Source organism: Dermacentor andersoni, chromosome 4 (assembly GCF_023375885.2).
Source record: "Dermacentor andersoni chromosome 4, qqDerAnde1_hic_scaffold, whole genome shotgun sequence".
Classification (NCBI taxonomy): domain Eukaryota; kingdom Metazoa; phylum Arthropoda; class Arachnida; order Ixodida; family Ixodidae; genus Dermacentor; species Dermacentor andersoni.
In genome coordinates, this window is record NC_092817.1 from 7842503 (window position 1) to 7865826 (window position 23324).

At 44.0% G+C, this 23324-nt stretch overlaps 1 protein-coding gene across 1 annotated transcript in view; it reads left to right on the forward strand.

The window, feature by feature from the left end:
• Nucleotides 1–23324, forward strand: part of DUBAI (Deubiquitinating apoptotic inhibitor) — a 122492-nt gene that overhangs the window by 82947 nt on the left and 16221 nt on the right. Inside the window, exons 10-12 of the mRNA XM_050182798.3 lie at nt 6187–6280; nt 10944–11174; nt 20234–20466. Coding sequence (XP_050038755.1) covers nt 6187–6280; nt 10944–11174; nt 20234–20466 — 558 coding nt within the window. The remainder of the gene's footprint in view (nt 1–6186; nt 6281–10943; nt 11175–20233; nt 20467–23324) is intronic.

A 23324-nucleotide genomic window follows, 5' to 3' on the forward strand; every position in this document is an offset into this window, starting at 1 on the left:
AATCCAGCAATATCTGGCCTGTCAACCTGGCCAGTCAAGGGCCTTTTGGGCGAAACTGTGTCTTTTGTTTTAGCGCTTTGTACATTCTCGCGGTAAATTTTCCCCGTGTAATTATTGCACCCCTGAACTTTGCATTGATTTTCCACAAAAAAAAGTGTGAGGATTGTGCGAGTAAATACAGTACATACATTCATAATTAATGCATACATTCACAGATAAACACAATCGATACTATTTTTGAAAGTTGCAAAATGGGAGTGCAGCACGACATGGGGAGGCAAGTCATTCCAGTCCTTTGCTGTCTGCACGAAGAAAGATCAGAGATGGGCAGAAGTATGAGTGCACTCAGGATAAACAGCTTTGGAATGGCTCGTACAACTGGAACTGCTACGAGCTGGTGTGATGACAGGAAGGCCAAGCTGTAAGCAAAAAGTTTGTGAAATAGCAAAGCCAACAAGTTTTACGCCTAGATTGTAAGCTGACAAGTTTAGCATGTCATTTAAGTTCTGTTACACTAGTAGAAAATATTGGAATAAGTAAACATAGCTGTGCAGTTCTTAATATATTCAAGAGCTTTAGACAGGTTAGAAAGATGTGGTGGGCCATAAACACAAGACATTGGAGTTTCAGACAGTCGTAGCACTGTATTTTCTGTACAGGAATAAAAGCAACAAAAGCAAATGCGGAAAGGGAAAAACTAGAGTTGTGATTCGTAATTGCAGTCGCGATGATAACGATGATGATTTATTGGCATCTCCTTTGAAACGGGGCAGTGACAAATGGGCACCTCGTCTATTTCAGCTAATCCAGGTATGCTATACGTGCTTTTTATTCTAGCATTCTTGTACACATCTCCTTAATCTTTTTTCTCTTGCTCACAACTTCTCTATCTATATTGTACTGCTACCTATGCCTGCAACGGATCCGCTCGTATCTCTTCCCATGCCTATCCATGTGGCTTGCAAGGAGCGCTCCTATTGGCTGATGTGAATTTGTATCACTGGTATGCTTGTTTTGGGCACATTTTGGCCGCACCTTGCAGCACACTTTGCGTGTTCTGAAACCGCCACTTCAAGGTCTGCCTGATTATCTTTTCTAAAACTCTTCACTCCTGCGTGCCCTAGCGCTAACACCCACAAAGCTAAGTTTCTTTAGTTGCTGTGCCTTAGCTGCTGCCTATTTATTTATTTATTTATTTGTTTGTTTGTTTAAAATACTTTCAAAGCCCAAAGGTATTAAAGAAAGGAGTGGTGAACATAAAAAAAAAATAAATTTTGCAAGATACAAAGACATATTCAACGTGGCGTTTCATGAATGGTGGCTTTGAAGGTGTCAGTATCCAGGATGGCTGCAATGGTGGCAGGAAGGTGGTTCCAATCTTTGCTTGCGCTGGGGATGAATGCATTACTACAAAGTTTAGTATGTGAAGACTGCACACCAACTTTGAAACTGTGGTCAGAGCGAGATGATATGTATGACACTTGGGTGGTAAGCTGTTCTTTCAACAAAGTGATATGGAAATTATTTGTGCAAGATAAGGGAATCTGTTTACTTTTTTTGCGGTATCGAAGCTACAGCTGAAAAGGTAGAAAAGTTTTGAATTGTTGTCGGGCGCCAAAGAAAACACAAGGCATGGAATACAAAGCTAGGACTACCTATGGAAGTGAATGCTGTTGATCTTGCTGACCTGACAAAAATGGGTCGCATGTGATTGTGGGCTCCAGATAATGTTGCAAGGCATTTGACAATGGCCTACAAGTCGCAAAGCGGTCTTTCTTTTGGGGGAGGGGGGGACATGCGTGGGGGTGGAGTCAAGGCTGTGTGGCATAGGTCACCCTAGCAACAGGAATGTGACTGGCGCATCAGTTTCGGCGGCTCTGCCGGCCTGGCAACAGCCAGTGTCTGGTGTGCCAAGGATCACAAGGCAGCTCAATTATTTGTATTGGTTGCTGCGACGTGAAAAGCGGCTCGCAACATTAAAAATTTTGCACATTGTAAGCTTATGAACTTGGATCAGGACTTTTGAAATATTCATATCATCCCAAAATTTGTATGAGGAAGGATAATATCATTGAGCTTCTATTATTGTAAATAGTCACGCACATGCACACAGCAAAATTTACAAAATGAGCAACAGCATTTTTCAGCTTTTTTTTTTTTTAATTCCCCCCTATTTATGTATGGTTTCATTTTCAATAAAGAATTAGTTGCCAGTCTATGCTTGTGTCTGTGTGTGCCTCTGTTTTGTGGCTGTCGATTGTTTGCATTGAAATCTTCTATAAAATGAATACATACCGGCTCGTCCAACTTTCTGTTCTACTTTGATGAGACTGGCAAACCGTATCAAATAATCTGGCGGGCCGGATTAAAAGAAGACGCATAAAAAAAGTTAGGACATATATACCGTATTTACTCGCATAATGATCGCACTTTTTTGTCAGAAAAATTGAAGCATAATCAGGGGTGTGATCATTACGCGGGTTAAATTTCCCGTGAAAAGAAAAAAAATTTTTTTTTCGTCCCGCATTTGTGGCGGGACACCAAAACAAAAATGGCGGCCGGCGGAGCAAGCCGAACGCACCGAACGCGATTTTTTTTCTCTTCTCGTGAGTACATTGCGTGCATTGAAACAGTTTCTTCCGTATCAGTAATGAATAATATCGTTAATATGGGCAACTTTGCGGCAATAACGTAGCCATGTCCACTTTGAAGGGACAGAAACAGATGGGTGCGCTTAGCTGCCAGTGACAGAAACACATGGCCGGCATGCTGTGAAAACCGGCATCTGTCTTCACTACTATCCTAATCCGGCACATTTCCGCTAAGGGTGGGCGAATATCTTAGCTGTGTTACAAGCGTCGGTGTATGAACAGGGTGCACTTTTAATGTATCAGTCTAAACGTGGCTACTATCGATGCCGCTTGCGATTTGTTGCGTGCCCATGAGTGCAGATGAGAAGAATTGAAAGGCGCCTTTTTTGTTGTTGACTACAACCATTAAAAAGCCTACACATAATAAAGGCAAGTTTGGTTGCAGCTTTTTTTTAGTCATGGAAGTGCGGAAAGTGATGAAAGTAATGAAATGAGGCATCTACTTAAGAATGTTTGGTGCGTGCAGACCGCTTGGCTTGTCTTGAAGGGTTGTTTGCGTAGCATTCGACAGATGGTAAGCGCGATCAATATTAGCTAGACTTGGCACACTACATATCGCTGCGGCAAGTTCGGGGTGCAATCATTACATGGGAAATAAAAAAAATCGAATTTTGACGACAAAATTCAGGGTTGCGGTCATTATGCGAGTAAATACGGTAATTTATTGGCAGTATGTACTCGACTCCAACGTGCCGCCCCCCTTCCCCCTTTTCATGGGTTCATATTAAGCACAATGTGCATCCAGATGTGATGTGCACCAGATTTTCTAACACAAAAAATTCGTGTGTCTCTGATTATGGCATTCACCAATAAAATGAAACCAGCAGGGTTTACCTTCACAGAATGGAAATTTGTCTGTGCCTATTGTTGTCAATCTAAAATGGCTTTTTGTCTCTGTATATAAACTACAGCCTGTTGTCTTCTGTGCCCTCTACTGTGGTTGATATTCCGAATTTTTGAATCGATTTTGCAACCATGTCGATAATGGATTGGGGCCTATGCCTAGTTTAGCCACTTTGCCAGTTTGCCCTGCAATGCATGGAAGTGTCTGGAGCACCGAGAACACGTAATGCAACTCTGTTTCCATTTTCTTAGCATGTAAAATTACTTATCCTTCGAACGAGCCTTCGTAATTAAAGCCCCAAAGCAGCACATTATTCACATTATTGGCATTATTTTTTCAATATCTTCTTTTGTTGCCGTCTTGCGATGACAATGGTAATAATGCTGGCTCTGATGTTAAACCATCGCTAATACTTAAAATGCAATTTTGCTTTTGTATGCAGTAGTAATGTGCAGGCTATTAGCAGACCACATTAAAAAAAAAAGGTGCACATAGAATCAGGTAAAAATGGTAATCAGTCATTGGGAGCTTTCATTCTCGCTTCGAACTCTACTGAAGGTAAGCTGAAAATTTGTGTTTTTAGTGAGACACAGCGTGCCTTAGACACATTCACTGCCCCCTAAACACTGCCAAAACAGACTCTGCTGCTATAGCAGTGGGGTGTGTGCATGCTTACCAGCCAAGTTCGATTTACACGGTGAATGCCAATTTCACGATTGAAATAATGGAACTTTGGGCTTATAGAAATATATCGGGCCCGGCTGGGACTTACGGTTAGGATTGAATTAACCAGAGTTGAATCATTGTCGTCACGTGAAAGCTGGTGTCCTTTGCAAAGTTTATCTGGCAGAACACATAAGCAGCTGTTTATAGAAAACGTGTTTTGTCTTCACCTTCTCTGAGCAACCACTGAGACTGCTTCTTTCCTTTCACTGCACGTTAACAGAGGTGGCATTGCAATTCAATGCTGTGCCAGTGGTGCTGTCCTATTTTTCTTTACTACTTTAATTTTTTTTATTGCTGGAGTTCCTTTATTGTTGACTTGTGTGGTGGTGTCTCTGGGCCGAGAAAATCTTTCGAGCAGCAGGAGAAAAAAGAACGAAAATAAACTGGGCTGACAAGAGTTGGTGCCTTCTAATCTTTGTCTCTAGAGTGCTTACCCAGATGCAATTCAAACATGCAATAGTAAGGTTGCTTGATTCAATAAAAATTACGTCACTTGATTATTTATTTTTTTCTTGCAAGCCTTTCTGCTTGTAAGCATTGTACCCTTTTGTCACATATTGTTTTCTGTTGGCAAGTGGCCTTATCTCTTCCTTTCATTTCTCTCTTTTTTTAAAAATATAATATCCTCGTCAAGATTAAATCAGTGAATGCTGAACAAAATGAGTTCTCTGTTTTCATGCACTTATAACATAGGTGTCTCTTTCATAAAAAGAAAAAAAAAAGAAATGCTGCAGAGTGATGTTGCCTCCTTTCTTTATCTTTGTGATGGTGAATGTGGCTGTGTCATGCACTGTTAAATAGTTGGCCACTAATGAGACATAACAGCAGCCAATGGCATGTCTGCATAATTGACAGGGCAGTTCTATTGAAAACTACGGTGGTCGCACCATAAGGGTCACTTGTCCACGTAGCGATGTGTCTTCATAGAGCCAAGTGATAATGCAAGCCTTGTAAATTGCTTTGCAACACTGTTGCCGCAGCTAATTTTTTGGCTGACTGTAGTAGCTGCATCACATAGTGCATTTTTTAAATAAGATGCAATCAGTAAAATACTTAGCCATTCATATTTCTTCAGACCTGACATGGGATAAGCACATTGATCACATCACCACCAAAGCGTCGGAAGACCCTGGGTTTCATTAGGCGTCACTTTCATTCTGCAAATCGGGAAACCAAATTACTAGCATACACAACTTTTTTCAGATCGCAACTAGAATGCGCTGCCATCATCTGGAACCCGCATCAAGCATACCTTGCCGGGAAACTCTAATCATTGCAGAATAAGGCCACTAGGTTTGTCACAAGGAAGTATTCTCGCTACTCCAGCATTACTGATATCAAATCGCGTCTAAACTTATGTTCACTGGAAATGCGAAGACTTGTTACCCTGTTATGTCACTTTCACCGACTTTATTACAATCCTGCACCATTCACAGAATATCATATCAAACCGGCCCATCGCATCTTTCTGCGATTAGACCACAGCTTTAATAGCACAATTAAAGATCGCTCGTACCAAGCTTATGCGTCATTCACCAGTTCCTTGCCATTTACCATTGGAATAAGCTGCCTGCGGAAATCGTTTCTGTCTATAACCACAACGCTTTTGTTAGCAAACTGAAGTGCTTATTGCGCACTGGCTGTTAGAATTGTATTATTCTCTATTGTTGCCACTACCATTTTAGTTCTACTTTTTCCAATGTGTTCTCAATGTTTGCAGAGTATTTTTCAGTGTGTTTTATCAAGTTCTGTTCCTAGCAAATGGTGCTCGTTTTCATTTTTATTTATTCACTGTAATATGTTATGTAACGTTATGTAACCCCCTATGTACTGCCTGTAAAAGGACCTTTAGGGTACATGAATAATAATTTAAAAAAAAGAGATTATATTCTCTCTTGTCATTCTATGGTGACAATGGTTTGTGATGGTCATGTGGGTGATACCACAAATGTTTGTACTCTGTAGCCTGAGGAACCAGCTGCTTCAGAGCAACACTGTGCCACCAGGGACCATCTCGAAGAGCCTGCAGGAGCTGTTTGCCTTCTTGGCGCTATCACAGGTGAGTTACCATCCTGCTCTGCCTGCAGCATAAGTCTCCTAATTTAATGTCTGCTGTGCAAGCAGATTTTGAAGTAACACTGGTTTGCTGCCATGCTAGGCCATTAATTGGAGCACTATTGTTTTCATGTAAGTATGGGAGCTGTATTATGCTCATACAAAGTGGTTTGTATGAGCATCAAGTGATAAAGTGGTTTGTATGAGCTTCAAGTGATCAAACTTTTTTTATATTGCAAAATCATCTTTAAATAGAACTGTTTTGGACAGACCCTTATATATAGCCTTTGTATACTATTACATACCTGCCGACTCTTTTTATCTGTCCGGGAGACTCTCAAATTCCAACCACTCCTCCCAATTGTACGGACATGGCCATAAACCTCCTAAAAAAACTGCTGCAATTCCACCACGAAAAAACAAATTAATTGTGTCATATAGCAGAGTCGCATAGTAATGACCATTATGCACTGGTAACTAGATGAAATCAGATTTAAATCAAAGCCATTTGTGTATTGGCAGTGTATGCCTTACTTGGTTTGCTTCAGAGAACTAGGGTGGTTGCTTGGGCTAGTTGGTAATTCATGATAAAAAATAACGTACAGCTTCGGAGCTTCAGATCGAGACATGCATTGAGGGTGGTGTGTGTTCTCACACCCCTTCCCCCTAACATGTCGAAACTACCGAATGTTTAGGTCTGCAGGTTGTGGGGTTCTCACACCGTGCTCTTGGGACAAAGGAACGACAACACAGTAGTGCAAACAATCACAAGGGCATTTATTGCACCTTTCATAGATCAATGCCTGCTAGCTGAGTTACTATCCACAAAACATGCTGATGGGTGCACGACAAATCTAGAAGTCTGACTCACCGCGACCGGATAGCGAGCGAATATGTTCGCCCCATGTTGGATCCCAATGCCTGGTCGTTCGCGTGTACGGTCACGCAAATGGTGGCGCGTTCGAAGGCAGCCACGTGAGACAGTCTCGCAGAAGCTTGGATCGGCGCATGCGCGGCACGTCCGAGCTGCTCGCCGTCCCCACCAAAGCACCCAAGTAACCCCGCAGCAGCGCACCACTCGCGCCATCTTTCGCACTGCGCTTGTACCACTCTGACCGCCGCGGGCGCCAGGCCACGCGGCGAAGCCGCACTGCAGGAGCTATGCGGGAAAACAAGATATCAGAGTCGCGCATCCCCACAAGGTTGGCAGGTATGCTATTACAAAGATCAGGAAATTTACCAGCATATATCGAGTTGGCTGGTGCAAGACAGAGATAATGCTGGGAGAAGCCTTAGTCCTGCAGGGGATGTAAAAAATAAGCTGAAGATGTTCCATTCAGTGACGACACCAGCATTCACGTGGGCATTGCGTAATCAGCATATTGAAGGGCCACGCATCACTGTGTTAGAAAATACCTGCAGGTATTACACATCTGCAATTACTTCATTACGAGTGGATTGTAAAAAATGTGGTCATGGAGGGTGTTTGGCAGTGAGATATCACTCTTTCCATTTCTTATTCACTTGATGTCTGCTGAAAATATTTTCAAACATGCAACACCTAGTGAAAGAATGATGATAATCTGCTTTGGTGACTGGCACGAATAACCATATACAAATGTGCACACTTTCACATTTGTTGACATAGAGGAATGCTGGCCACCTGGAAAAGTAACTTCTGTGACTTTTCAACCTTCACTACTGCTGCAGTCTGTCTGAGCACCACCATCCTCCGTGAACTGAGAGTAGCTGACACGCTCAGCAAACCAAAGAGAGAAGAAAAAAGAAATACTGGAGATATTAGCCTGGCAGGGCAGGGCCTGAAATCAACAGGGCAGCAGAAAGACATGGCTAGTTCAGGGTGTGTGGCATTCTCCTGCCGAGCACAATGTCGCGGGTTAACTCCCTGCCACGGTGACCGCATTCCGATGGAGACATATGCAAAGACATCCCGGTATCTACATTTTAGTGGTAAACATTAAGTAGAACAGGTGGTAAAATAAAATTTTCAGCCTTCTACTGTGGCATTTCTCATAGCCCTGCTGTTGCTTGGAGGCAATGAAAGTGCTCTGCCAGCCAAACAACTAACCATAAATATTGAATAAGTGATTTGATTCTTTCTGTAAAATTGTGTATTATGCTTCCATCGTGTATGCCTTAGCATGATACAAATGAAGTGAAACTGCAGCATGGAAAGGGAATGGCTGAAGTTTGCCGAGGTCCTAAAAATGCAACATTGTTATGTCTTGTGCACAGTGTAAAGCCATGGAAATGTCGCGTTTTTGAGGTAGCTATTGCTTCATGCATTCAGTAAAGGAGCAACTTCCACTGGCGCAAAAAAGGAGGAAATATATATTTGATGACTCTTTATAAAAATTAAGATTTAGCTAATAGTAACAGAACTTTACCTCAAACATCAAACAGCACCAGCTGGCTTGAGATGCATGGTATCCATGTTGGTTATCAGGTCACCCAGTCTGGCGCTAGATAAAAAAAAGAAATGTCTCAGAGTATTCTTACTTTTAATTTCTGTGGTATTGCTCAGTAATTAGAACATGAAGAAAGACATATTCCAAGATCTCTTGCAAGATCAAGAGATTAGATGTAGAGCTAGGCTCGTGCTGATACGTAAGTTCATGACTCAGCACATATGATCATGGTTGTAGTAAAGGCTATCGTAGGTCATCATTGAAGAGAACCTTCCGATTTACAGCAAGCTAAGGTTCGTAAGTGATAGTGTGAATGCAAAAAATGTTCACGGCCTCATGTAGACAACCTGCCTAGGGTAATAACTGTTGAAGATGAATAAGCATTGGTCACTTTTATTTGTTATCGTTAATAGCTGAATGCCTCAATTCACTTACAATTGCTGCAGCTGGAAAACAGCGGTGCACCATTCCCTGTTGCTCTGGTGTTAGTACTGAAATTCGGTATGGACAGACATTTGTACCGAGCTATTGCGATTCGCAAAAAAAAAAAAAAAATGTAACTCCCAGTACTGTGCCAGCGATATTAAAGGCTGCCTATGTCTGAGCCCATGATCAAACACGCACGCCCTGTTCAAATTGTCTGGCTAAATTTACGTTGCAAGTTACAGAACCACAGAAGTCTCACAAATTAACAAACTCAGATTGAATTGCAAAGGTGTTCTGTGCACAATCACTGTATTCCACCATGACTAACCTGTGGTGCCAAACTTGGAGGCTAGAAAGGAAACTTGAAAGGACAGCAAGGCTGGCCTAATGACATTCTGAATAAGCTCAGGAGCAAAAAAAGTAGAGGTGATGTAGTGCACCATTAGGGTGTTGTATCAAATGGGTTACAAGTGCTCACCCACCCAGCACATGCTAACACTGGCTAGCGTTTGGCAGTATCTGTTATAGTTTATTCAGTAAAAGAGTGAAAACGGCTCTTATTGTGGTTTCTTACAATGTGTCTGACACATGGATTATTGTCCACCCAACCTGCAGTCGTATAACAGCTGTGCCAATTGCACCAAGGGCAATCCTCTGCACCATCCAGCTCCAAAATAGCATCTTAGTGGGAAATTGCGCCGAAGCTGCACCAAGGAAAGCATAAAGAAAGAAGGTTTCATAACGTTGATGCTACCTCACTGGTAAAACTGAAACCAGAACCTAAAGCATGCTATCATTATCATCATCCTGGAAGTCAATTTAGCTGCCGTAGCCGACGGATATAGTTGATGTCCTTCCTCCATTTGCTGTTTTCGCCAGTTTTCGCTCTATTGTAGCATTTTGCTTCAACAAAATGGTTTCAGTGTACTGCCGCTGTGCGATTGTTTGTGCTGTTTGTGCTTCAGTTGGGTACTCTTCGTACTAGCAGGGCATGGAGCTTGCTCAGAGGCTGCCGGATCAAAAAGAAGCCTCAGATAATATCCATTGGCACATCGTTTAGAAGGTTCGCTCGGTGCCACTTTATATATAGTACCTCATAATACACATATACTCAACCGTTGACACATAATTTGCACATCAAGGGGACTTTTCTTGCAACCCTCCACGATCGGAAGATCAGATTGCATGGTTGTAATTTAGACAGGTTTCACGTGATCCAAGGCACAGTTATGCACAGGAGAGATTTTGCATGTTAGCTTTAAAGAAAACTGTCTCAACTGTAACTTCGGTTTAGTAGCATTATCTTCCTTACAGGCCTCTATTTCAGTCTTGTTTCATTTTCTTTTTTCTTGCTCGCTTTAAGTGCCACAAACATGCAAATGCCTGTCGCAAGTTGAAATAGTAGAAGCAGCTTTGTAGTGCAATAAGCACTCAGGGAAAGTCATTCAATTAAATATTATAAAAGCTAGTACGGTAATATTTATTTCTAATACTGCATTGGATGAGCATAAAGCCAGCTTCGTTATGTTTATTGACTATCTCATTTAATATGGAGACAGTCTGGTGTAAAGATGTATGTTCGCCAGTGCACCAAAAATGCTTTTTGCTGTGCCAAATCAACATTTCGCCTGTGCCAGATTGTGCACCAAAAGGTAAAATAGCTGTTCCACCACTGAACCTGACTTCCAGTTCTTAGGTGAGAATTTTAATTTTGTTCAACTGTTCCTTGTTGAAATGGAACATGCCAGAGCAGGCGTAGATGGGCAATAAATTGGCTGACTTTTTCACATTTCTCAATGATTGTTGTTGCAGCGACCGGCTGTGTGCCCTGAAGACTTTCTTCGTACCTCTAAGCCACCCTGGTTCCAGCAGGGAGAGCAGCAGGACTGCTCTGAGTTCCTTCGTTACCTGGTTGACTCATCCCACGAGGAACAAAAAAACCATGGCTTCCAGCTGAGTGGCTCAAACACCACAGGGCAGACCCTGATCCAGGAGGTCTTTGGGGGAGTGGTGTGCACCACTTACTGCTGTCTTACTTGCAATGTGAGTGCGCTGGTGTCCTTTTGCTGCATGCCACATAAAATCGGAAAATAGTTAAACCTTGATATAGCAAAGTCAATAAAATTGATGATTTGCTTCGTTATATCCAAATTTTATAACATATAAATGTGGTACAACGCTCTTGTGAAAGTGAAAGTATTTGCAGCGGGAAGCGAATACTTTTGCCGTTTGTTTCAACGTGTCTCCGAAACTCGAGATTATGCCGCTGTCTCCTCGCATACTAAATATGCGAGAATACAGTGCACATGATGCCATACCATCTCAGCATTGCGCACGCAGCAGGTTCCCTCTAAACCAAGGTGTACTGGCTGCGTATGCACTCAGCCGCACTGACGTGCCCCCCCCCCCCCCCCCCACCTTCCTTTTCCGCCTCTTCTTCGAGAGAATGGCACTTATAAAGCCATAACCCTTCTCTGCTCACGTTCGCATACTTTCACTCACACCCAAAGCATCAAGCATGTGGAGCGTGATGGGATCTTATCGCAATTTGGCTTTGTGCGGAGCATGACGCTGCTCCACTTCGGCGGTCGCTCTTGGTCATGTGGTGTGCGATTTGAGAGATGCGTTCGCAAGCAGCCGCTTGTAATTCAACCGTTTGACCAGCAGAGTCAGCAGATGTCGCCATTTGTTGTTTCAGTATTCCTTTGCAGTAGTAGTTAAATATTTTTATACACTCAAAGCTCTTTATAATGAAGCTGAAGTGGGAGTTGACATTACTTTGTTATATCCTTTATTTCCACTTACTGCAATAATGCCCAATGGGGTGCACAAATGTAAAGATGGAAATAAGCAGACAGCTTTGCGGCCCGCGGTACCGCTGCATGGCCACACATATGATAAAATTTGAATAAAACAATGAAATAATTTTCAGCATGTGTATATATGCAACTTAGCACCTGACGTGACAGCTTTTAGATAGCTGCCTTCCGTTCAGTTGGGATGATCTTTCACGTCCACTTTCCACTTGGCTTGTTGCGGTCGAGCAGCATGTGGTACACAACACAGCGCTTCGCTGTGTGATCGAGGAGGAAAGCAAATTTCGCCGCGCCGGCTTGGCATGGCTGGATCGTGGCCTCAAAGATTGCACTGACACCGTTGGGTGCTCAGAGACCGCGCCCAGCCACGTGCCCACACGGGGCGCTGCCGAGAGAGGGAGAAGTGAAGCACGGCCTGTGTGTGACCCTCGAGATTGTGCCGGGGAGATCTCTGAGGCCAGATCCAGCTGTGGCTGCCTGTGCGATGCGCTATAGAAAAAGAGAGAAATGGATGCCCTAATCTTTTGCACCACCGTACGTAGCAGCGTAGCACAGCCGAAAACACAAAAACTCTATCCTTAATAACGTCTACAACCTTCTATGCTCAGCATACATGTCGAACCAAATAATTGTTCTTTGTTGGGTGCCTTGCCATAGAGACCTAGAGGGCAATGTAGCTGCTGACAAAAGGGCTACATTTGTAGCTTTATATAGCTTACATAACTTTATATAGCTTATATAGCTCTGTAGCTTACAGGTATATTTATGTATACCTGTACTGTACACAGACCTTAGGCCATTTTTACGAAATAAACTATGGAAATATTGGCAGAAGCAATGGGACACTCGGGTATCCAACAAACTGCACCTAATCCAACCAAAAATTGGGAACTGGATCTCTGAGAAAATAACAAGACACCAGGAAGTACTGCTCTGTAGATAAAGAATTAGGCACTCCTACAGCACTCACTCATATATTCTTACTGGAACTAACCCTCCGACATGCACTTGGTGTGGCATTAGACTTACAGTCATTCATGTTCTCATTCAGTGCCGATTATTAGAAGAGGAGAGAAAAAAGTTCTTCCCTTCCTTATACCGTCATACTATACCTCTGCACCCAGTTTTCTCTTTAAGCAATGACCCTCTAGTTAATTTTAAATCAGTACTCAAGTTCTTAGAAGAAACGAATACTATAGAAATCATTTTGCCAGGCTATTTGTAGCACAGCCTCTCCTTAGAGGCTGTAGCTGCAGTGCAGTCACTTACAGAGCGTGTGCCTCGCAGCCCTTGCGCTGAAGGGCTCTGCAGAGGCACTAGTGCTGCTATAAATTAACACGTACTTTTAATTAACAGTACTTTTATAACCACAGGACTCACTTTTCATTGACATTATTTTAATAGATACATATTTTACACCATTTACAGCAAATATTTTAGGCCAATATACAGCCACTCGATTTCCACCATATTCAACTATTCTCATTGCCATTCATCACCAAGTCTCATGGTGCTCATTGGTCATTTCTGGCCCTTGCGCCAAAAAAAAAAAAACAATATCCATCAATAAATCAGCACAGCATGGCGTGGCTTGCACAGCCAGGCATGTGGAAGAGAGGAGTCAGTAGAGCTATGCATGGCAGCAAGAAAGACCAGTGTGGCTTGACGACGTTTTCGACACGAGGACGTGGGAGTTTTGAACTTCAGTGGAAAACAAGTACCAAACCCTGCGAAAAGCGATTTACTCTGTGCACAACAGTCGGGTATCTTTCTATTTCAGAGATGAATCTAGTTGCATTGGCAGGACAGTTTCACTTCGTTAAAACAATGTTTTGAACACATGCATCGCTATGAAATTTCCAAGGGGAATTTCATTTACTTTGTTATATCCCATTACATTATAACGAGGTTTGAATGTATTGAAATCATGTGTAAACACACTTTGTTATATTAAGGTTCAAAACAGATGGTGTTCTATGGACAAGAAGTTACAGAAGGTTAAATACTTCATTATACTGAAGTCCAAAATCAAGAAAGGGGCTGACAGATGGAATAGCACACTGTGGTATAAAGTTTGTAAACAGGGATGAGGTGCCTCAGAAAGGCTGGGCAACGTTTCGATAGGAGGACCTATCTTCCTCAAAGGCGGCCTCTTAGGGTTAGTGCGGTGATGTCATTGAGGTTCTACTGTTAGGCACTGGGTATTCTTCTTGGAATAAAAAAGTGGGAAGATATTGAAGAAGAATGAGAATAAAGTGGCTCCGACTGTGACATGTCTATGCATAGAATATATCCTGTGCACGCATACAGCTATAAACAGAATATATTGTCATTCATATGCCCTTCATGTATGTATACATGTATGTATGTATGCATACCGTATTTACTCGCGTAATGAACCCACTCGCGTAATGAACCCACCCCCCACTTTTGTCGTCGAAAATTGAATTTTTTTTTTTTTTTACGTCGCGTAAATAACGCGCACCCGCCCGCAGGGTCGGTGTTCAGCATGTTCGCGTTATCTCGGCTCAATTGGCCGGCGCTGTCGACTGTCGACGATCATAAAATTGTCTGATCGCGCAGTGATAAAATAAACATCATTTGAAGCCAACGATGCTGAACACCGGCGACGCGAACGCGGGTGACGCGGGCGTCGACTGCACGCTTTCGTTGATCGTTCATTGACCTTGCATGATTCGTTGGTGGATGCGCAAAGGGCTTTACTGGGGCGTCCTCTTTGAAATGGGGTGACGGCAGTTTCCACCACGCTCGGCTATTTTCTTTGTATTTCTCGAACCAATTTGTCAAACTTCTCTAGATTCTTTTTTTTTACAATGATGATGATGATGATGCAGGTTGCCGAGTGCCATCTATTAAATGCAAAGCAAACCTCTGCTTATAGCGCCATGCATGCGCGGCGGCGGCAGAACGAAGTAAAGACGACGCACTTGGACAGCGTCGGTCGCCATTTCGCCAGTCCTATTTTGTTGCTGTTTAAGTGCTTCGCTACGACCTTTGCATTATTTCGTGCGTGCTGTGCATTTTCTGCGCGTTGTGCGATGGGGCGTTACGCTAGCTACACGGCCGGTTTTAAGCTCAAAGTCGTGGAGCATGCTTTGGAGCATGGCAATCACGCGGCTGGACGGCATTTTAGTGTAGACCCCGTGCGTGTGCGCTACTGGAGGAATCAACAAGAGGAACTCAGAGCGACGAAGAAAGATCGCCGGGCCTTTCGCGGGCCGAAGCAGGGCAAGTTTCCTCGCGTCGAGGAAGAAGTTCTGAGCTATGTGAAGAGGCTCCGCAACGAAGGATGTGCCGTATCCCACGAGCTGATACAGAATCACGCGCGGGCCACTGCAAGAAGTCACGGCATTGCCGCGAGTGAATTTAAGGCGAGCAGTGGTTGGACGACTCGTTTCATGCGCCGGAACGTGTTGTGCCTCAGAAGGCGTACTACGTTATGCCAGCGGCTGCCGGCAGACTGTGGGGACAAAGTGCGTGATTTCCACCGCTTTGTCATTCGGATCCGTGAGGACAAAAAGTTCCTGCTGTCGCAAATCGGGAACGCGGACCAGACGCCTATAAACTTTGACATGCCAAGAAACAGCACTGTCGATATGAAAGGTGCGAAAAGTGTGCAGGTTAAGACGACGGGCGCCGAGAAGCAGCGGTGCACCGTGATGTTAGCTGTAACAGCGGACGGCAGGAAGCTGCCGCCGCTTCTCCTGCCATCGCTGCTTGTTATGGACAGCTTCCGCGGCCATCTGGAAAAAAATGTCCGCTGCCGAATGAGCGAGTTACGCACGGACCTCGCTATCATCCCAGGTGGCTTGACATCAGTGCTGCAGCCCCTTGATGTTTCCATTAATAAGCCCTTTAAGGACAACGTGCGCCGGCTCTATACAGAGTGGATGGCCGCGGGAAACCACGACCTGACTCCCGCAGGTAAGATTAGAAGGCCCACCATCGACATGCTCTGTCGATGGATTCTAGAAGCATGGAGTGTGATTCCCAGCGAGATGGTCGTCCGCAGCTTCAAAAAGACTGGCATCTCCAACAGCCTCGACGGCAGTGAAGACGACGCGCTGTGGGAAGACGACGACGCCGACGAAGTCGCAAGCGATATGAGTGGAAGCGTGGATTCAGATAGCGAGCCCGAGTGAGACAGACCATAAGCAGCCAGCAGCATGAAAATAAAAATGAATTTTTAATTCACATTCATCGCGTACGTGTTTTTACTATAAAGGTAAGGTTGGGATTGCGATTTTCCTATCTTCATTGTGACATAAAATTTCGACCTAAAAAATATCTAAATTTTTTTTCCCCGCGTAATGAACCCTCCCCCCAAATTTATGTCAACTTATCTGGAAAAAAGGTGGGTCCATTACGCGAGTAAATACGGTATGTTGTTTTCTGGTGCAAACTTTTGCCATCTGCCTCAGTGGTGCAGTGTCTATGGCCTTTTGCTGCTGAGAACAAAGTTGTGGGTTCAGTTACCAGCAGTAACAGCCCGTCTACTGTACATTAAGTGCATGTTAAAGTGAGCCCCAGATGCTAAAATGTTATCCTGAATCTGTCACTATGACACCTGTCATAGCCTGCACATTGCTTGGGTACACTCCCATCCATTTATCCTAACCACCTAAATTTTTGCTGTTAAAGGGTGATAGGGTGACCAGGCTGCGAAAAATCATGAAAAAAATTTGGGGGGAACCACATAATTAAGCATCCCTAACGCTTAATCTACACTGTATCGAAATGATTTGGTTGAAAACACACTCTAATTGCCCCCAAAAAAGTCATTTTGTCAGTGCAGATGGCAAGATAGGAGCTCAAAATTGCGCAAGAACACCGAAGTTCATGGAGCCATCTTTTTCTTTCCCATTGCCAAGCGTCACATCTTGGCATCGTTCGAAAGCTGCTTCTTTCTTCCTTTCTTCTCTCGTGCCAGCTCCACCCTTACACGTGAAGCAAATGCACAACAAAGGAAACAATCAAGGTCTCTCCTTCTCTCGCGGTGGCCTCCAAGCTGATGTCCTTGCCTTGCGGCACCCAGCGTGTGCTGCCTTTGGCCATGTGTGCTGTTGCCCTAGCAACCCTCGTTCCTTCAATGTGCCATTCCATGTGTGAGCACTATATCATCTGCTACATTGTCTCTGTATGGTGTGTTGCTTTTCTGGTTGCATGGTTTTGATCGTTTTAGCATGATGGGGATCAACGACGATCGTTAGAAAAGAAGTATAAGACAGTTCATTGCTTCCACATGCAGAAACGTAAGTTTCCAGACCCCCAAAAAGGCAAGAAGAAGCTGTCTGCAGTCACTTGTGACAGTGATATTGTTGTGTGTCATCACCTCGAGACGGATGGTGGCAACTGCGTATGACCGCCAACTGCAGTTGCCGCACTCAAAGTTCTATTTTGTCGAGGTCTCGCGAGCACTCCAGCAACATGGACGATTCAAATGCGGTTCCCTGTACTTTGCGTGTTGAAACTCTCGACGGAGTACTGCCTATGACCGCCGACCTCATTTGCCACATTCAAATTTTTGTTATGCTGAGATCCCGTAAGTGCACCAGCGAGGTGCAAGGCGAAAGGGCTGTTGGAGCTGGGTTCGATGAGTGCGCGTTTGACAAAGCACTGAGCGCAGGCGCCATTCAGACTACCAATGATCATTCGCGACTTGATATTCATTGGGAATTGCTGGCAAGTTCTTTGGTGAAGTACACTTTCTCACAAAGACTTCGGATGCTGTTTCATGTGTCTCGTACATTGCTGAAGACGCACCATCTACAAGCGCCAGTTGCACCATTCAAGTGCATTTGGAAAGGAAATTTCATTCACCAGATGCACCTTGCGAGTGTGCTGAGGCGGTCTGCGCATTGCTGAGTTCCGTGTTAGCAACCGAAAGGAAGATGCAGCTGACCAGCAAAAGCTAAATTTTTCCAGCTGTGGAACTGGCTGATAAGTTCCTTGTGGTTACAATCACAGCACTGAATGCACTGCTAAGGAAAACCCCACGCCAAAGCTGTCATGCCAAAGCTGTCTTCATACTGGAATCCTTGTGCAGCTGGGCATAAGACTTGGTTTGGCTGTAAAGATGTTGCTGACATAATCCACATACGGCACTGTTGAAAGTGAGTGGTCTTCACTGCACACAGAAGGCAGCCAAACATTTGAAGTGAATTTCGGAATCAATGCTAGCCATCAAGAGTGTTAGCAAGGGCTCATTACCGCTGACAGATTTTTAATCGATAATAATCATATCACATCAAGGGCTGCACCACAAGACTTATCAGGGTCACCTGAAGAAAGTATTTCGACCTCCTGCAGAAGCAGCTGCAGCAAGTGTGTCCAGAGACGCTGTAGCTGTTGTGTACAGCAAATATGAAGAAATGGAGCTAGGGTTCACTAAAAATGTGATTATTGTGTATGATAGCACGTGGTCGCACATCTCATATTGACATGACAAGTATCGTAGAATTTCATGCAGGCTTAGTGCTGAATTCTATTTTTCTATGAAACCGATGCCATGGGTGTGTTTTAGGGCTTATGGAATATGATGTGGGCTACAGTCAATGGAAGGAGACACATGAGTGTCAAAAGAATACAGATGTAAACCCAAGCAGGATGGAGGTTGAAGCAGCACTACAACTCTTCGGACACCCACTTGCCAAGAATGACTTTTCTTATACGAACGTAGTATGTGATAGAGACAGTTGCACATTCTTGGCATTCAATAAAGATGCAACATATGGGTTCATCCCCCCTTACAAAAGAAGATTGCAAAAAAGAATCAGATTTTCCCTTCGTGGACTTGTGACCAGTAGCAAGAAAGGGGCAAAGGAGGCCTAACACAGTACCTCATAGAAAAGCTGACTGCCTACTATGGCTTGGTTCTCAGAAACCACTCTTAGGTTAGCAAATTCATGGAGGGGTCATGGCTACGTTTTATCACATGACATCGTCAGATGACCAGCTTCATCATGAACTTTGCCATGGCAATTCCACAAGCTGGTGCAAGCGCCAAGCAGCAATAGCTTGTGGAGAACCTCAACCAGATATCACAGATACAAATTGGCTAGTCACGTGGTTGTTGCTCTCCTGCCTGTTTACCATTGCCTCTCCCAGCCTCAGCTCCTTGAACGGTGCAGGGGCAAAAAGGCACAAAATGCTGCGGAAAGTCCTCACTCAGTGATTCGTTCTGTACTGCCAAAGGATGAGAACGCAACACTCAGCGCAGCTGAGACAAGACAGCAGTCAGTGAAGCGATTCGTAGGCTTAATTCTGGAAGGCGCCATGCCTAGAGCAAGTTCTGTTCTTCCTCTGGCATCCTTCCTGGAGGACTCTCACTTCAGCAGGCAGCAGAAAAAGATGCCAAACGAAAAAGTAAAACAGTGAGATTTGTATGAAAAATAAGAGCAAAAGAGAAAAAAATAACAATGCCAAAGAAGGGACACCAAGAACTACCACCCTGGTGCTTTCTAAGGTACACAAAAAGGCAAGCAAAGCTCTGGAGGCTGTTTTCTCAAAACTATATTTTATGCCATTAGTCTCGCTCGTGGAGCAGATATCTTGGCAACCACTTGGGTTATGTTTGGGTTATTATTAATCTGTTTGTGTTGTTACATTCCTTGAAAAATGCTGTACCACGTGACCTGCTTATTTTTGTCTCAAAATTATTTGTAAAATTACTATGCAGCCTTTGTATGTATGTCATTCTTGCCTATTCGGTATAGGTAACAACAAATGTGAACTTCGCATCATCACACAAGAAATTGAAAAATGCTAGCATGTCATGGGATGTAACATACATCTGAGAATACATAAAGAGTTGAACCACATTTCCAGCATACTTTATAAGCTCTCTAAATTCTCTATGAGATTAGCGGGGAAAAAAATGTAGCTTTGAAAGTATAAGAAAAAAACATTTTTTCTGGTATGTTGCCGTAGGCAACACTCGTCAATAAAGGGTTAAAGCTCCCAATTAGGCTGTTACGTCAGTTTATGAATATAACTGATCAACCTTAAGACATGCACACCAGGATACATGGGAAGAAGAAATGATGGTGAGGGAAAACAGGGAAAGCAATGAGTCCAAGTGCACGGCTTCTTGTAACCTTAATGCTTCTGTTGGTAATGAATACCATCACCTTCTTGGTGCGCAGTGGCTGTGTATGTGATGTGAAATCTGCTTTTGCTATGTGCTATGGTTCAGTTTACGCTTGGCGCTTCCAAGGAGAGTACAATGCGTGTCTGTAGCTTTTCTTGCCTTCCTAATTCGTTCAGGGTGAGAGCAAGAATGAGGAAGCAATCACGGACCTGCATGTGGCTTTCCCCGAGGGCTCAGTGACCAGGACAGTTGGTGGCACTGAGAGCAAGGCATACCACACACGGTCAACTGCCAAGTCAGGGACGGCCGAGGCCAAAAATGAGTCTTCCGAGGATACTTCCAAGCCACTTACCCTGGAAGACATGCTCGAGACTTACTTTGAACCAGAGAGCATGGAAGGCGAGAACAGGTGACTGTTGTGCATGGCGTTCAGTTGTCCTTAGGTGTGCAGTCACATATTATATGGTGTGACTACAAATATAATGAAAGCAGTTCCTCTCATATATATTTTTTTAATCACAAAATAAAGGTTATGTATGACCTTATGCTGTGTGCAGCAGCTACAGCTAAGGGCTTGGAAAAACAGGAACAACTTAACAGCTCACCTGCATACTTGTTCAACGTGGGCCTTTGGGCTCTTCTACTGCTGCGAGATGACAGATAAGAGGGGCATATATTTAGAAAGTAAGTTACAATTTATTTTTAATTGAGGCGCGAACATCAGAAAAAAGTTTATATTGTCAGATAGAATGACTGTTCTAGATAGGAACCATTTATTATCTTAGAACAAACAGCACTAATTTTTCTATGCCATTCTCGTACTTTCTGCCACCAGGGACTGAAACCAGATTGGCTGATACAGCTGAACCTTGATATAATGAACTTGAATATAATGAACATTGGATAAAAGTCTAAAATGTTTCTCATTAGCATGTAATCATCATCATCATCAGCGTGACTACGCCAACTGCAGGACGAAGGCCTCTCCTATACTTCTCTAATACCCCGGTCACGTGCTAATTGTGGCCATGTTGTCCCTGCAAACTTCTTAATCTCATCTGCCCACCTAACTTTCTGCCGCCCCCTGCTACGCTTCCCTTCCCTTGGAATCCAGTCTGTAACCCTTAATGACCATCGGTTATCTTCCCTCCGCATTACATGCTCTGCCCATGCCCATTTCTTTTTCTTGATTTCGACTAAGATGTCATTAACTCGCATTTGTTCCCTCACCTACTCTGCTCTCTTCTTATCCTTTAACGTTACACCCATCATTCTTCTTTCCATAGCTTGTTGCATCGTCCTCAATTTAAGTAGAACCCTTTTTGTAAGCTTCCAGGTTTCTGCCCCGTAGGTGAGTACTGGTAAGACACAGCTATTATACACTTTTCTCTTGACGGATAATGGCAACCTACTGTTCATGATCTGAGAATGCCTGCCAAATGCACCCCAGCCCATTCTTATTCTTCTGATTATTTCAGTCTCATGATCCGGATCCGCGGTCACTATCTGCCCTAAGTAGATGTATTCCCTTACCACTTCCAGTGCCTCGCTACCTATTGTAAACTGCTGTTCTCTTCCGATACTGTTTGTGGGGGATACGGGGTTCTCCTCCGTACTCTTGGGACAAAGGAGCGACAACACAGTAAGGCAAACAATCACAAGGGCATTTATTGCACCTTTCATAGATCAATGCCTGCTAGCCGAGTTGCTATCCCCAAAACATGCCGATGGGCGCGCGACAAATCTAGAAGTCTGACTTACTGCGACCGCATTGCGAGCGAATATGTTCGCCCCATGCTGGATCCCAACGCCTGGTCGTTCGCGTGTACAGTCACGCGAATGGTGGCACGTTCGAAGGCAGCCACGCGAGACAGTCTCGCAGAAGCATGGTCGCCGCACGCGCGGGCGGCACGTCCGCTCCCGCTTGCTTCCCGAACCCAAAGAGCCCAAGCGCCTTCCCTTTCGGCGCCCAAGTAACCCCGCAGCAGCGCGACAGTCGCGCCATCTCTCGCACCGCGCCTGTACCACTCCGACCGCCAGGCCACGCGAGCCGTGCGGGAAAACAGCATATCAGGGGATGCGCTATGCGGGAAAAACATCAGGGGACGCGCGAGAGTCGCGCATCCCCACATGTTAAACATTACTTTAATTTTCTGCAGATTAATTTTTAGACCTACCCTTCTGCTTTGCCTGTCCAGGTCAGTGAGCATGCATTGCACTTGGTCCCCTGAGTTACTAAGCAAGGCAATATCATCAGTGAATCGCAAGTTACTAAGATATTCTCCATTAACTCTTATCCGCAATTCTTCCCAATCCAGGCCCTGAATATCTCCTGTAAACACGCTGTCAATAGCATTGGAGAGATCGTATCTCTCTGCCTAACGCTTTTCTTTATTGGGATTTTGTTGCTTTTTTTATGGAGGACTACGGTGGCTATGGAGCCGCTATAGATATCTTTCAATATTTTTATGTACGGCTCATCTACACCCTGATTCCGTAATGCCTCCATGACTGCTGAGGTTTCGACTGAATCAAACGCTTTCTCGTAATCAATGAAGGCTATATATAAGGGTTGGTTATATTCCGCACATTTCTCTATCACCTGATTGAGAGTGTGAATATGGTCTATTGTTGAGTAGCCTTTACGAAATCCTGCCTAGTCCTTTGGTTGACAGAAGTGTATGGTGCTCCTGATTCTATCTGCGATTACCTTAGTAAATACTTTGTAGGTAATGGACAGTAAGCTGATCGGTCTATAATGTTTCAAGTCTTTGGCATCCCCTTTCTTATGGATTAGGATTATGTTAGTGTTCTTCCAAGATTCCAGTACGCTCGAGGTCATGAGGCATTGCGTATACAGGGTGGCCAGTTTTTCTAGAACAATCTGGCCACCATCCTTCCACAAACCTGCTGTTACCTGATCCTCCCCTGCTACCTTCCCCCTTTGCATAGCTCCCAAGGCTTTCTTTACTTCTCCCGGCGTTACTTGTGGGATTTCAAATTCCTCTAGACTATTCTCTCTACCATTATCGTCGTGGGTGCCACTAGTACTGTATAAATCTCTATAGAACTCCTCAGCCACTTTAACTATCTCATCCATATTAGTAACGATATTGCCGGCTTTGTCTCTTAACGCATACATCTGATTCTTGCCTATTCCTAGTTTCTTTTTCACTGCTTTTAGGCTTCCTCCGTTCCTGAGAGCATGTTCAATTATATCCATATTATACTTCCTTATGTCAACTGTCTTAAGCTTGTTGATTAACT